This window comes from Phlebotomus argentipes, unplaced genomic scaffold, assembly GCF_947086385.1.
Source record: "Phlebotomus argentipes unplaced genomic scaffold, Phlebotomus argentipes genome assembly contig_5, whole genome shotgun sequence".
NCBI classification, from domain to species: Eukaryota; Metazoa; Arthropoda; class Insecta; order Diptera; family Psychodidae; genus Phlebotomus; species Phlebotomus argentipes.
The window spans coordinates 10,803,171-10,818,978 of record NW_026776165.1 but is presented as its reverse complement, the minus strand read 5'-3'; the positions used below and the strand labels follow the sequence as shown (position 1 = coordinate 10,818,978).

Sequence of the window (15,808 nt, the reverse complement as noted above, 5' to 3'; positions counted from 1 at the left end):
CGAAGATGCTGTGTTTTTTCTCGGCTCGCAAAGTGGTTTTTCTTCTTCTTCTCTAACAGTATTAATTGACCACATGTTGAGGAAATCCTTGAGAGTTTGTTTACTCTCAAAATATCACTAAAGCCGAATTACTCACGTGGTGGCGGTGTGAAATGATACCGCGCTCGGTGAAATATTGGTGAGAAGAAGAAGAAGAAGACGAAGACGCTTTTCTGATGCCAAAAATAGATGCGCGAACGCAAAAAAAAAGTCCGCACATAAATTATTAAAATGTGGAGAGAAGGTTTTGAAAACATCATATTTTGCCAGGTATATTCTTCAATCAGCAAAACGCACCCACTTTTGCCACCATCCCAAAAGGCAATCAATCAAGGAGAAGAGATTATAATCGCGATGAAGATTGTTGCGTTTCCGCGCGTGAAAGATTGACTGCAAAACTTTCAATTTTTCATACAGTGAAGACATCACACTTTTACAATTCGCGTGTGAATTTCTTGTCAGAACACTTCTGAGCGCATTTTACTACACCAGCAATCCGGCAATCTGTGCACATTCTCGCTATGATGAAATGTAAATTGGAGCTTTTCCACCATTTTTGCCCAAGACTTAATCGGTTCAGTAAATATTTAGCATTTCATGTGAACAATTACCTCACACTCTCGACTAATTTTCTTTGAAGGTTTTTGAGCCACGGCGCAACAATGGCTGCGAGTAATGCAAAATGAATTTCCTTGTCTATCGTGAAAGTTTCCAGTCAATCTCGCATTTTGCCTCGCGAGAAGCCCCAGAAGAAATGACGCTGATACATTTTATCGTATGCAGCAAAAACTTCCTGGATATCTCGAGCTGTGCTCGGAATTGGACTTTCTTCTGGGATAAAGACCAGATCATTAGGTCGTTCGCGGGCGTTTATCAGGTGAACAAGTGCGCCCTTCACTTTCCATTTCCATCACGCTTCGGGGCGAAAGGGTGTGGAAATTCAGGGATGGGCGAATTGATTACACTTGCTGTAGAAAAGCGTGGGATGAGTTGATATTCACAATTCAATTGTATTTTTGCTGACTGCGAAAATAGGCGAAATTCAATAAACTCGAATATGTGGATAAATACACTGGAAAAAACTGTGTGGCAATGAATTTCATCCGAGCTTTCACACAATTTCCCAATGCCTTAAAAGCTTTCTTACCATTTTTATGGTAATTATTACTAGACAAAATATTTAAAAACAAAATTATTTATAGATTTATGATGATGAAGTTTATTTTGAAGGCAAATATTGGAATTTTTACCATAATTTATGAAGAATTTCAGTTTTAGTTCTTCAAAGTTAACGCTTTCCAAACAATATTGTAATTCTTGAATCTCAACTTTTCCTTTACTGTAAGATTTTGGAGAGTATTTGTAGGATTTTGGCACTTTTTGCAACTGCAATCTAGATTTTGGGGCTCCAAATGTGTCTCTTTCAGAAACTCTTGCAAGACTCTATAATTTCTGTTGTTCTAGCAATTTTTTTGCACATCAAACAAGAGCGCCAACAAAAGCACAACTGTTCGCAGTGACGCTGAAAGTCTGTGCAATTCTGCAGTCGAGAAATATGCAGATTAGTGAGACAATTCCTTACGCCACGTCCATTGCACAGCAAGTGACGAAAATCGCTTTGTGCACCTCAAAGAATTGTTTGTTTCTCACAAACAATGTCTTGAAAAACACCTTCACGAGTCTCTCCCCCGTTTTTTTTTTCGACCACCTTTCCAAAACCGATCGCGCCCGATATCGTGAATGGAGAGTGAAATAATAAAAGTGAGAACCTTGTGCCAGACTTCTGCCATATATTTATTTGCATAACTCGATTTTTCAAAAGACCTCTTCTAAGCGCACACCCAAAGAGCGCGCCAAAATGACTCTGATTCACATCTCTTTGCCAAAGCGGGTTTTTTTTCGGCTAAAGTTCAGGCCATCGAGTTAACCCTTCGCCGTGCCGAAGGCACAAAGGCGGCCAATTTGCGGAGGGCCGTTGAAAACAGTGGCAGAGCAGAGAAAGGAAGAAAAAATGGAATTCACGTCAATTGTTGTTTGCATGGAGTAATATTTGCCGGAGAGTGCAAAGTTTCCGTTCTACTAACGATAAAAATGTACACAATGAAAAGTGAATTGCTGGCATTGCTGAAATGTCTTGTTGTCCCGCTTTGGGAAGTTCAAATATACAACATTTTCGGCCCGCGCGAAGATGTTTGCTGCGCGCATTGCGTTTGTGAATGATGCGTTGGGAAATTGACTCACAAATATCAATTTAATGCGCAAGATTCACACGATAAACACCGCATACTTTGCCGTCAGTTCAAGTTGATCATTGCACAAGTTCATCGTCTTGCGAGAGAAGATCATCTTTGAGCATGATTTTGTGCCGAATTTCCCGTCGATGTTTTTTTTTTCTTCTTCTTCAACGAAAATGTTTTGCAATTCAGCTTCAACAACTTTGATGTGATCTCATTTTAGTGGCAAAGAATGACTATATATGATTTATTTATTACGCCCCTTTGTCACACTTCCTCAAAATTGTAATACAAGACAAGTGGAATGCATAATTCAATGTTTCTCATGTGTAATCAGTTCAAAGAAACACCTTTTCTGCTGCGGCATCGCAAAAAAAAAAACACAAACACACACAGCTTGACTGAATCTATTGAATGGGATTTATGTTGTGCTAAAAATTCAGCAGACAGCCACTTAAAAAATTGCAAATGTCGTTGGCAATTATCTGCTAATTACTTGAAAATTAATATGCCATTAATATTCCCTCCACGGGAAATCCAGGCGATTGTTTATGTCTGTGGCGACACAATAAAATTCACCCATTTCCATGCAAATAACAAATCAAGAGAGAAGCAAATGACTGGCGCAATTTTCATGTCATTTTCATCTCATTTCAATTGTCCACCGACAGATTTTCTGCTTTATGGCGACTCTCAATGAATTAATCATGCAACAAGAGACCCAGACAATTGATGTCCAGATGAACTTTGAGTGGCTGTACACTTTTTTCTCGGAATCGCGGTGAATCGTGGCTTTAATTGGTGACTTTGAGGTGAGGAAAAATTTAGGATTTCACTTTGATCGACGCAACAATTCGAGGAATTGATAATTGCAATGAATTAGTGAATTTTTCTCATTAATCAACTAAATGCGTTAACCCATGAAGGTTGAATGGTTTGATTTGCGTCCGATAAAGTTCAGGAGGAAGATCTAAAAACATCGTAAATGTTGACTGGAGTAAAATACAGTGAAAATTTGACAGAAAAACAATACTTTCTATCAGATAAAAGTGCTTAAATAGCGTTTTTAAATGGATTTTTTAATTCTAAAAGATGCTTCAATGGGTTTATTTATGTCCAAAAGCAAATGCGAAAGCCACTAATGTATTTTCAACTCAATATTATAATGAGATTTTGCTGAAGAATCTGGAGAAATTCGTCATGAAAATCGTAGAACATGAAATTCTCACTTAAGATAGGAAGAAAAGAAGGACACAAGATTTTCTTAAAACCCCATAAAGCTTCAGAATGCTCAAAAAAATGACTGAATTTCAACTCCTCAATGAGGAATCTCCAATGAAATTGATTCGCGAGTCGCACTGGAATGAAGTGCCAATAAATTATCGTGAATTGCGACTATAAAGTGACTTTGGAAACACATCTGGTTCATCTCGCTAGTCTGCCAATCATTGCGGGGCATTTGAATATTTCGTCATGCTCGCCTGCAAGAAGTGGCAAAGAGACTCGTATTGAAATGCAATTTATTATCCAATTGTGCGATCGCACATGTGGCAAGAATCGGTTTAGTGATTAAGAGAGGCGAAAAAAAAGTGGAGTACATACAAAATATTCTCTTTTCCAACTCGCGTGGTAACCTTGAACCACTTTTATTATGAAAAACGTCTCTCCAACTTGGCTCTCTCGCTGGAAAATTGACGTTGTGGCCATAAATTCAAGAAATGCTGCGCTCGCAAGAATTGTCCCAGCATGAAATGGTTTTGTGTGATGGAAAAGTTGACTACCAACCTGTGTAATTTCTTCATAGTTGAGACCTTGTGTGGCATTCGGGTCGGACTTGACGGACCACATCCGCAAGGATTGCGGCCCATCCTTGAACAGGCCCTCCGTGGGCTTCAGCTGAAGCTTCACATCCTCACCGAAGGCAGTGAACGACACTTTGTGCTCTTTCACGTCACTTAACTTAACGACACCGGGAATTTCATTACTAACACTGTTCCTATCTTCACTATCACTACGCTTGCCTGACGCCTTGGCGCCCAGGAAGGACGTCTTGCTTAGGTCCTTCTTCACGTGGTGCGGCAGCTGATTCGGCCCGCCGGCGTCCACGTGACGCCGCCGCACGTGATGGACGGACGGCGTGTGATGCGTGAGCTCCACCAGTTCGTAGTTTGGCACGTTGTCCGCGCTGTCCACGTGGAATATCGTGTGCAGCTGCTCTGGGGACATTTGCAGGTGTATCTGAAGGAGGAAGACAGAAGTTTTTGGTGAGAAACATCAATTGATTGCCATTTCTTATCATATTATCAAAATTCTTTCATGATTCCCAATGTGTTGAATCTATATAATTTCCACAGTTTTCTGAATTTCAAGTAAAAACAGATTTAATTGCCAAATAAATGCAAATTCCAGCTTAAAACTTATCTCTTGAGCTGCGCTTCAAGCAACTTGCTTGGCTATTTTGCCAACTCGGCGCCACATTTGCAGCGATAAAGCGACAGACTAACAATAAAAATGGCTCGCAAGCGATCCAGTATAACAATTGGCTAAAGAGTATAGGAACAGCCGAGAAGTGGTCATGCGATATGGATGGATTTCCAGTGTGACTTCTTTGACTTCTAAGAACATTGTCGCGCTGTAGATGACAAATCTCATTTAAATGTTGTCCATATCAATTAAAAAGGTCTTGATGAATGTCTCGCAAGTGACAACTAACGTGTCTTACAACATATTTATGTATATATGCCGCGAAAACAGTAAAGTCCGACCTTGAGGGACAAGTGTAGCATGGCTTGACTCATTGGAAGTAATATTTACTCACGTCCAAGTCATTTCAATTGCTCTGCATATGCCATCGAGTATCACAAATAATTGCAATGCAGAGTGGCACAATTGTTGCAGATTAGATGGCTGGAGGAGGTGGCAAAAAATGAGAGCCCGCGAAGTTGTTATTGTCCGCCAATTGCACAATTCGCCATCTGCAGCATTGAACTGCGCGCGCGAGTTCAAGATGTTTAGCATGCAGAGGAGCTCCTTTTTTCAATGGAACATAATAAAAATGTAACCAAATTGCGCCACGAAGACATTGAAAATAAGCGCCAATTGCGCAAATTCCCGGCCGAAAAATGACATCGTAAAGCCCAGGCAAACAATTAGCCATTTCGACAATTCACTGACACTGACCTGCTCTAATGAGAATTTCGGGCTGAATCGTTAAACGCACTTCTTGCGCGGCCAATTAGCTGCACGGAAGTGTTAATATTTTAATATTATGTGCCTTTTTGGTGGCCTGAGTGACATTGCTTGTGTATTACAGTTAGAAAATGGTCAATTTTCTGCACAAAATGCTTCTCAGTTGACCCAATTCTTCTCTTATGCGACCTTCTTCGCCTGGTATTTTATTCACATTTCAGCCCAGAATTGGAGTTAAGTGAGCGAAGAATTTAATGTGTGGACAACAAATGAGCTGTGAATAGGAAGAGTCATAAATACATATCAACTTGGGTGTGCTTTTTCCACCATCATTGGCGATTTATGGGCTGCTTAGCGCATGTTGCAATTGCTTAGGAATCACAGGGAGTCGCCTAACAATTCTCACAATAATATCCATCAATTTGATCTTGTATGGTTTCTGCAGTGGCAAATATTGCTCATAATACACTTGTGGAATCCCAAAAAGTGTGTGTATTCCATCATTTTCAACCACTCTCCGACCAGTGAGAAAGTTATCGAGTTACGAGTCACATTTTGGACATTTTCATACAAATTGATAATCACAGCGACACACTGAAACTTTATGTTCCGTGTCTGGGCCATTGCAAATGAGTACAACACGAATTTTAATCACCATCAAATTCAAATGACATTCAAATGCCGCCATTCATATTCACGACACACGACTGATCATCTTCTCAACGGGGAAATTGCGAGAAAATTCGCGATGCTTTTGCAGGGTTTCCTCGCTTTGCGAGCATTGAAATCTTTCGTCTCTTTGAGCTCACCAAGAATAAATAGCCTAAATAAACTACCAAAACAAATTTGAGATTTGTAATTTGTGGAATAATATGTATTATGTGATTTATTCAAAAGAAACATGAATGTAATAAATTTTCTTGGGCTAAAGAAAATTGTTTTAAACAGCTCATAAAATATTCCTTTGATAAACACAAGGATAAGCATCTCATTTTTAGGACTTTTAATGCGAATATTAAGCATATTTTTTTTTAAAGCAGTATTTTTTTTATTTCTCCATAACATTTTTGGAGTTATGTTTATATTCATAAAGTTCTATTAACATTCAAATATTCGTTTGCAAAAATTTGTTATAAATTTTCGCACAACCTAGAAATATGTAAGTGAATAAATACAATCTCCCCCTTGAAGCACACTTCGCTGGCTTAACTAACATCAAACTGTCCGTGTTATGTAATGTAATGTGTCGCTTTTCGGGAAAATTCTGTCAATCTATAACTCTTTTTTTCTCTCTCTCTCTCTCCTAAACCCAGCAATTTTTGCGACATAATATGCGCGAGTTGACAAAAAAATGAAAGCGTAGAGTAATCAATTTCTCATAATGTTGGATATATTCTTGGCCAAAAACAGGCGCACGAGACTCGATCCGTTGCGGACCACTAATCATGCATTATTGAGCATTTTGCAATGCTCTTTCCCATGGCATTCCCGCCGAAATGCGGTGGCTTTTTTGGGCGATGTATTGAAGTATATGCAATTATATTTGAAGTGTATAATAACTGTATTACGTTTTGAGTGACAATTCTATTGGGCAATAGTGAGGAGAGAAAGATTGTATCTATACTCACGTCTGGTGATGCTGAACATGTGCAGATGAGTGTCCATGTTGCCAGGAACAGTCCCAGATTCATCATTTTGTATTTGTCTGCAAAAGGAAGGCAACAAAGGCAAAAATTACCACACTTTGTCAATAGCAATGTGCTCACATGTGTCATTAATTTGTCCATTTCTGAACTGGATTATTTAATTGCGCGCGCTGTTACGCGACTATCAATTATGATGTAATGCGTAAGAATTTGAATTCTTAGCTTCGGCTTGACTTTCAAATTAGTATTTCTCTCTGACCGCTCAAGGGGAAAGTGTTTGAAATGCAATGCCTGGAAATCGTACACGATTTGTGCGATGACGTTCTGCACACTTGACGCACTTCAAGCGCTCTTCCCGACACACATCCATCACACGTCCTGACGCTGAGCATCTTGATAGGGGAAAAAATTGCGAAAAATCTCCATCTGTGATTGCCATTGTTTGCCGAAAAATGCGGAAAATAATCCGTGTGTGTAGATTTGTGCGCCTCTTCTGCGCATAAAGCAGATCTCGTTAGGAAGAGTTTCACCACTTGAGTGTTTATGCTTCACTTCCCGTGTCATGATTGTGGGAAGATTCGCAACGTGGCTTCTGCGCACGCCAGAAAGGGTTAAATATGAAATATGGCAGCCTTATCTCGATGGCATCAGAAAGTAATTCAGAGCTTATGAGCAAGGTCTCAATTTCAATTTATAATTTTCTCTCGATTGCAGAATATCCATTCATTGTGTAATGTCGCGAATAGTTTTTTTTTTTTTGCTGCTGCCTTTCTGCCATGTCTTTGCCCAACAACTGTAGACCAATTGTTATATTTTTGTGTGTTTTCTGGCCTCTCGTACGCGCACAGTGCAATTGATTTCGCAAGACACCTTGTAGGATTGTTCTTGAATATCATATTTTTCCTCATCAAACTGTGTGGCCAATTGTTATGCGATCGTGTGAGCATTTGAAATGGTATAAAATAGAGACTTTTGCACGTCGGAACTCAGGAAATCGAGCGAAGAATGGAGAAATACAGTCGGCAAATTGTAATAATGCCAATGGGGTTCCTCAACATCTTCACCTCCTCTGATTCCAAATGCAATAATTGTGCCTTTATGTGGGCAAATCACCCATTTCTGCCGTTAAAATCAATCCACATAACCTCTTTTTCAAACATCGCGCGCGCGTCTCACACATTAAATGCAATTAGGAAAGACTTTTTCGGTGTTCACAAGTGATTTGGAAAGGTTGATAGCAATATGTTAAAAATGCGCGTTGACTTTTTATGTCCACTTTAGCGCGCTCATTTTGTGATGCAATCCGAAAAATGACTATTAAAGGCTCTGAAGACATTTCATCTTTGTGGCTCCGCCAGAGTACTTGAAGATGCAACATTAATGGCAAAGATTGATGACTCTTAGAGAGTCAATAAATTATTCCTCTTTTTTTTGTGTGTGTTACAATTTCACAACTCCTATTATTGCTCATTGTCAGGTGGAGTCTATTAATGACGTGCATGGCCAAAAAACGAAGAAAAAAGATCAGGTATGCACTTTTTCCCGTAAACCCACATCGTAATTGAAGCTATTGTGCATTTATTTACTTATTCACGGCTAATGAATGGCTTCAGATGGATAATTTCGAGGCTTTATTTCAGCTCGAGAGCCGAAAAATATTATATAAATTAATTATGGGCATTGCATAAAATCACACTGACTGATAATGTTCCGGGGGGATTTAATATGGTGGCGAAAAAGTATATTTTTGAATCTTATTCTGCGTGCAGAAAATGAAAGTATGACGGCTAAATTAATTTTTATTGAAATGTTAAACAACAATGCTAATGTAATGATGATTTATCTGTAGTCTAAACGCGTTGGACGTAACAATTTATTGCATATGACGCTCAAATTCTTACTGAAAGCGCCGCTTTTCCAGCTCAACAACACTTCAAAAGCCACAATTTGAGGACTGAAACATTGTAATTTGCACTGTATTGATGGATTTTACTGATTTTTTCCGCTAATTTATGACATATTCTGAAGATTTCGCCCATCTTAGAGCTCTTCATTGCATGCGCAGAGTTCCCTTTTTGGGAAACTAAACACACCATCAAGGTCGCTGAATAGACACACGTAATCTCCCAATGTGTACAGAGAGTCAAATTCACTTTCAACTCAAGTCATCTCTTCTCAACCTTATCGATGGAAACTCGCATGGCAATTTGTGGCACCGCGACTCGATTTGCAGGAAGTAAACAACATCGCAATGTTCCGGTCGAACTTAAGACCATTGAGATTCATCGCGTTAAGGCAAAGAGTGACATTTTTTCGGGGAAAAGTCGCTCTGGTCACAGCAAATGAACACATCAAGTCACCATTTTCCCTTTCTTCTGGCCACTTTGGAGTTTTCTTAACGCCCATGTGCCAGAGAAGTGAAAAGGAGAATCGCGTTTTGCTTTGCTGAACGCGTCAAAGTCAGTGGTGTTGAAAGAGAAAATTCTGTGATTTTGTGGATTTTCGCGGTATTTGTGCGCGCGCCGACTTTCGAGGTCTCTTATGCCAATTAACTGCCATTGCATGTTGTGTGTCTGTGCGGACTTTTCTCAGTGGCAGAAGAGAGAGAGAGAGATATAGACAATAAAATGCAGAGGAGAGTATGAATTGAGGCAATTTCAAATGAGATTTGTCTTTGCGATGGGCATGATTCTCAAATGAAAGTGAAACTCCTGCGCCATTGAGCGCCTATTGTTGCTCTGACGACTGACTTAAATGCAGGCAAATGGAACTTATTATAACACCATAAATATAGAGGCACATCATAAAATTGTGTCATCGGCAGACACTCTGCGCTAGACAAACTCTTGCCGCACAAAAACGCTTTAAACACACACACACAGTCTTGCCTCAAAATTTGCATATATTTTCCAATCGACTTCATCCCAATTCACACCCACTCGTCGCTTTGGCGCGCTCTTTTTCTTCGAGAAAATGCACGCGGCTCTTATCCGAATGTAGAACAGCTGCGTCATGCCCAAGTACAATGGGTGAAAAGCTCTGGAATGTGGGCCCATTAATCGATCACAGCCGAAATGATTGCAACACTGCGGCAATGTTGACAAATTCTCATTTTTGCACAATTACACTGGTGGATATTCAAATATGACCCAATTAATTGAGACAATCCGAATTTGAGCTAATGTCCCTCTTGCCGCAATATTAATTTATCATCACGAAATGTGGAGCATTCGATTTACAGTGCGACTCGATGAGAAAATCACTCAATTGATTCGTTCAGAGATTGCAAGCTGGGAGAGAAATGATTTATAGAGGCACGATTTTTAAATTGAGCGATAAAATCTTGCAGGGTGAATAGCGATTATGTCTCGGAAATTGAGAAATTGTGAAAAATGCCGCAGTGGCGCTACGCTATAAGGCGGAGCATCCTTGTGGGCGGAGCTTCAAGACTCTGTCATGTGATGAGTTTAAATGTCTCGCTAGTTCACGAGCTGTTAAACTTAAGTCTTTGATGTCTTTGAGGGAGTTTTAGAGAATTTAATAAGCTTTCTGAAGTGGTCAAAATTTTTAAAATCGCGTGAAAATTGCGACTTTGGCAGCAGATTTAAAACTTATGTCGCACATTTTGCGATTACCTAACGAATCGTACTTTTTTAAACTATGCTCAACCGCTAAATAACAACCGTTTTTGGAGTGAACAATCAGTCTCGGTGTGTTTCTTCCAAAAAGCCACCTTCGAAATCACATAGCGAAAGATCATCAATAACGCAGCCTTTCCCACTTTGTCACAATACACCCAAATCGTGATACTCTTTCTCACACGATGAATCCATCATTGAGAGAATGGTTTTGCTAATTTCTTCTTATTTACCCGTGATGTAATGTGAAGAATTAAAAATACCACACAGGTTTTCTTCTTTATTACCTAACAAGAAATGACATCAATGCTTCTTCTCTTCTTGTTTTAATGTATTCCGTTCTGTCACTTCTTATGTAGTAAAAATTATTCAATATTCATCGTCAACTCCATTGATACTCGATTGCGGATTGGCATAATGTACACACATTGGGAATAATGTGTATAAAATGTATCCTCTTTGGTGGCTGAGAGCGCTCGTCTTTTTCCAATCTGGGTGATAATCTCTGGCCAGAGACTCTATCTAATCATAGAGTACAATTTGTGATGACGAAGGTTGAAACCTTCTGAGAGATTAATAAGTGCAATTAATCATGTTTCACTTGCCCTTCCTGGGAGGATTTCTTGGGAAGTGTCATGAGTGCTTTCTCACCCTCGATCGCATCGATCGTGATTAATGTCAGCCAAGAGATCATCTTTTGATGCATCTCGATTTGATGATTCCTTGAGCGTTTCACGCTTAACACTTAATTGCGGCGAATGTTTTTTTTTTAATTTCTTGTATTCAATTCATTATTGGCTTTTCTGCGAAATGTGAGTCAATCGAAATGAGGCACTTAAGTGCGTATTTTCATGAATGATCAAAGGAAGACTGGCGGAAAAGTATTTTTCCAGGTAATTGAGAGCGACAGACTTTCAGCCCACTTTTGAGGTGGAATTTAACAACTTATTTTCGCTCTTTAAGCAGCCAAATTTCGTCAAATGACCAGAGTTTATTGGATAATTTTGTAAAAGTGTGTCCAATTCGCGATCTCTCCTCAAAATTTCTTGCCCCATAAAGGGCAGTGATTTGGTCAAACGCCCAAACTTTCGTGTCTCTGTCCATATTGCTGCGCGCGCGCGCGAGCTCGCACCTCTTAAACTGGAGTATCGAGTTAATCAGCAATTTTTCTCGTCTCACGGCACGTGCAAATATTGCCAATGCACATTTCCTCCATCCCCAACTGGACAACATAAATTGGAGCCCGCGAGAGCGAAGAAATGGCGCCAGTTGGGACTGTTTTTGCCCGAATGCACGATGAAATCTCTCCGAAGCCAAACCAGACGCCAAAAGCATGTATGCAAAAAGGAGCGACAGAAGTGAGATCACGACTTGCAGACCCAGAGTCCAGATTGCATAATTTTGAATGCGAAACGTGTTTCTCATGTTTGGCTTTTAAATATCTCAACTCGCGACGCGATGGTTCTCATTTCTCTTTCATCTCTGGTGTGTGCAAAAGAGTTTCACATATTCATATAAATTTTCAATCGCGCGACGCGATTTCAATTGATCAATTTTCATAAAATTCAACTTCGCAAGAATGATCGTCTTTTCTTCTTCTCTCTCTCTCACGCCTCTCAACACCGCACCGAAAATGCGTGCATCTCTGCGGCGAAAGAAGTTCATTATGCTGACCCTCGATCGAGATAGTTGGCGAGATTAAGAAATGGGAGGGGAAAAAAACTATAATCCTCAGATGTTTTGCAAGCATTCGATGTCACTGGCACTCAGTCAATTTTCTCTCATCCAACAAGATCGAAAGTGATCTTCAGCGATCGTGATTTCTTCATATCTCTGCGCGCTGTTTTAATTTTATGCGATCGCCAAGTCATCAGCTCAGAGCCTCTTTTTTATTTTTGAGAGTGTCTAAGAAGATTCAGGGTGAAATGAGCGCGATCTCTGCAATATGTCACTATAATTAATTTTCTCAATTGAGATCACTATCGAACCAGTGAAGATCGCGTGAACTTCTGTCAAATCACAATAAGATCGCGCTCAAGATCACATGATAAAGAGCCACGACTTTTTGACTTGCGCGCATAGTAAGGAAATTGTTCGAAATGGAGATTTTACGATAATGACTCTTCTTGGCTAAAAGCTTTAAGTGCGCGCGCAGTTTTTCGCGATCTACCCGGAAACTTGAGCCTCAAGGGTTATAAATTGTGGTGGCAAAAAGCCTCCTTTTGCGACACTCTCTCTCTGATGGTCGTCTTATGAATAAATCTCCAATTGTAATCAATCCCGCGGGAATTGCTCGCGAAATCATTTCTGAATAATGCATGTGTGAATCTTACCTTTGCAACTGGTTAACTTTGTCATTTAATTAAGCCACTGAAAATCCCGAAACTGCATCCATTCAGGAGATCTTGCGATGATTCAATCCTTGGCCTTATTGTGGGGGGCTCTTTTTGTTTTGATCGGGCGACAGAAAAACCCTGTCTTTTGCTGGGGTCTAGAGCAAGAGTTTTTCACGCACAAGAGTTTTTCCAAGCGCGCGCACACCGAGTGTTATTTGGAGAAGGAATTGAAGAGTGTTTAGGCAAGTTTGTCCGGGGGGAAAAAACCTCACAAGTGTATACGATTGTTGTGGTGTTAATGGTATTGGATATATGACTCTTAAAGAGTGTGTTGTGAAAGAAAAGGCACAAGTCTTGGCATTTGCAGTTGTGAGGTGGCTTTTTCTTGTATTCGGGCACCGTATAAAAATCCACCTCTATACGTGTCTGATATGAAAATTCACTTTCTCTCGAACGATATTGTGAACTCTATACATTTGTGGATGGGATTTTCAAGGCACCAACACAAGCGTCAATGTTTCAACTCTGCTTCAGCTGTATTTGAAAGCTACAATCAACTTTTTTTCCCACCTTTCGCCTCTTGTGTCCTCTGGGTAATTGATCAAATACACACGGATATTGTAATCTCAGAGACTCCACAACTTCAAGATCGTTCTTGAGATTGGCACAAGAGTCCAGCGATTCTCACTCTATCGAAGTCAGAAAGTGTTGAGGTGAAAAAAAATGCACACACAAGTCCAAATTAGCATTCAGTTAGCACACAAACTCTCTTGCCTCTCTTCAACTTTTCCCGTCGAGTCAGAGAGCTGGAAAAATGCACATTCACAAAATACTCGTGCGTCCACAGAAGCTTTCTGCAGAAATCTTCTCTGTGTCCTTCCCAAGAAGAAAAATCCACTTGCAATTTCACTCTTTTCCGATGCCCGGGAAAGTCTGGAAGTTTGCGCGCACTCGCGATGATAGAAAATCGCTCACAATTCAAATCTCAACGCTTCTTGAGACAAAGTGGCGAAAAATATGAAAAAAATGATGTTTTGTGATATTATATATTTTTTTTTCCTTTCTCGCTAAGAAAACGAAACTCTCGCGCGTTTCACCGAAAAAAAATAGAAGATATAATAATAATGTTTAGTGATGTTTTATTTTGGGGAGAAAAAAAGAGCAACACGAAACACGAAGAGACCGTCTTCGTGCAGAGGTCGGCATAGACTAAATTGAAAACTTAAGAATTGCAAGGTATTTCTTAAGGTTGGTGGCAGGGGAACAACAATCACAGGAGTGGGGCATCGCGTCGATTCCCACTCTTGGAGCCAATTTACCATTTTAACCAAACAGGGTTCACACTAAACCAACACTGGCGGCTCGTGTGGCTGGTGTGAGAGGAAAATGTGATGCACGAGGGGCTGCTCGCTCTTGAGTTAGTATTTTTCTTGCTAATATTATTAATCTTTCTCACTTCAGCTTCTTTGCGGGGTCTTGAAGCTAAAATCGGGACCAATTAGACGATATTTTGTGAAGCTTTCAATGAAAGTCTGAAAGACAAATCTAAGCTGAACTTTGACCTAACTTACAGCCTATAACTGACATTGAAATTCTTTGAAATTATAGTGTAATTTTCATTCGAAGAGACGCTTTCTTCTCGCAGAAAAGCTTCTTGAAGTTTTTTCAGTTGGTTTCCAGTTTGGTTCTTGCAAAAAAAAGACTTTCTGCTACTGTTCACGTCGTTGAAACTACATCTGTTCTTTGTTGTTTGCTTCGTCTTCAAGTTTTTCTCTTATTTTGTAACACGTCTTCTCTGTTTCTTTTTCTCTTCCGATTTTCTGCATTCTCTGTTCTTTGTTCTGTTGTTTGGTGCGTTGGACTTCATTCTTCGTTCGTAACTTTTATCCGTTTTGTTAGCTGTGCTGGCGATGAACAGGTTGTTCCTCAGAAGGAGGAAAGCTTCCTCTGACTGACTTGTATTTTACTTCACTGAGAGATTAACCTATGTCTTGTTCTTAACAGAGTTCCCAAGTACTTCGAATACCCTTTCTTTCCTGAGTCGCCCAATCGGCTAAAACCGTCTGTGTGGAGCCAGCGAGTAGCCCCTTTTACTTCTTTATGTCGATTTTTTCTGCCTCCGCGGGCCACTCAAGAGTAACATTTCCTATCGCGGCGATTCTTGTGAAAATTCGCACCAGAAAGATCACGTAAGATATTCTCGTTATTATCCAATGAAGTGTTTGAATAATCACACAATCGCTGGATGATTGTCCAATGAAGGGGAAATTGAACACCCTCTCGAAACCCACCCAAAACATCGGATACAAGAAGTCCATTGATTTGAAAATTTCCTCAAATGACTTCATTGTTGGCTGTGGAATTATATAAATGTGCGAGTTTTTCCTAAATTTCCTAACAAGACACTCTCTTGTTGTCTTGCACTTTCACTGAGACAAAAATTTGGGTTGAGCGAAGATTAAATGCCCCTTGAATTTTGCAATTGTGAAATTGATTGAATTACTCACAGGGAAATGTGTGCGATTCAGGTGGGAAAATCATTGACGATTCTTGATTGTTTTTAAGGTGATTCCTCGAAAGTTATTAATCACTCATATTTTTCTCGGGGTATTTTTTAGTCCGTTTTACTCCCCATCGTTAAAGATTATTTGTGGAAGATCAGATAAAGCGTCTTTCTCCGCATCTTGGCATGGATTTTTTGGGCAAAGAACACGCGAGGCGATAAT

General features: G+C 39.9%; 1 protein-coding gene across 1 annotated transcript in view; it reads right to left on the bottom strand.

Annotated features, from left to right (window-relative positions):
* LOC132255406 (A disintegrin and metalloproteinase with thrombospondin motifs like) overlaps nt 1-13,412 on the bottom strand; it is a 37,108-nt gene extending 23,696 nt beyond the window's left edge. The window contains exons 1-3 of the mRNA XM_059751414.1: nt 13,080-13,412; nt 7,091-7,167; nt 4,059-4,511 (exon numbers count right to left, since the gene is read on the bottom strand). Of these exons, the coding sequence (XP_059607397.1) occupies nt 4,059-4,511; nt 7,091-7,167; nt 13,080-13,104 (555 nt within the window). The 5' untranslated portion in view covers nt 13,105-13,412. The remainder of the gene's footprint in view (nt 1-4,058; nt 4,512-7,090; nt 7,168-13,079) is intronic.
* Between the last annotated feature and the right edge of the window lie 2,396 nt (nt 13,413-15,808).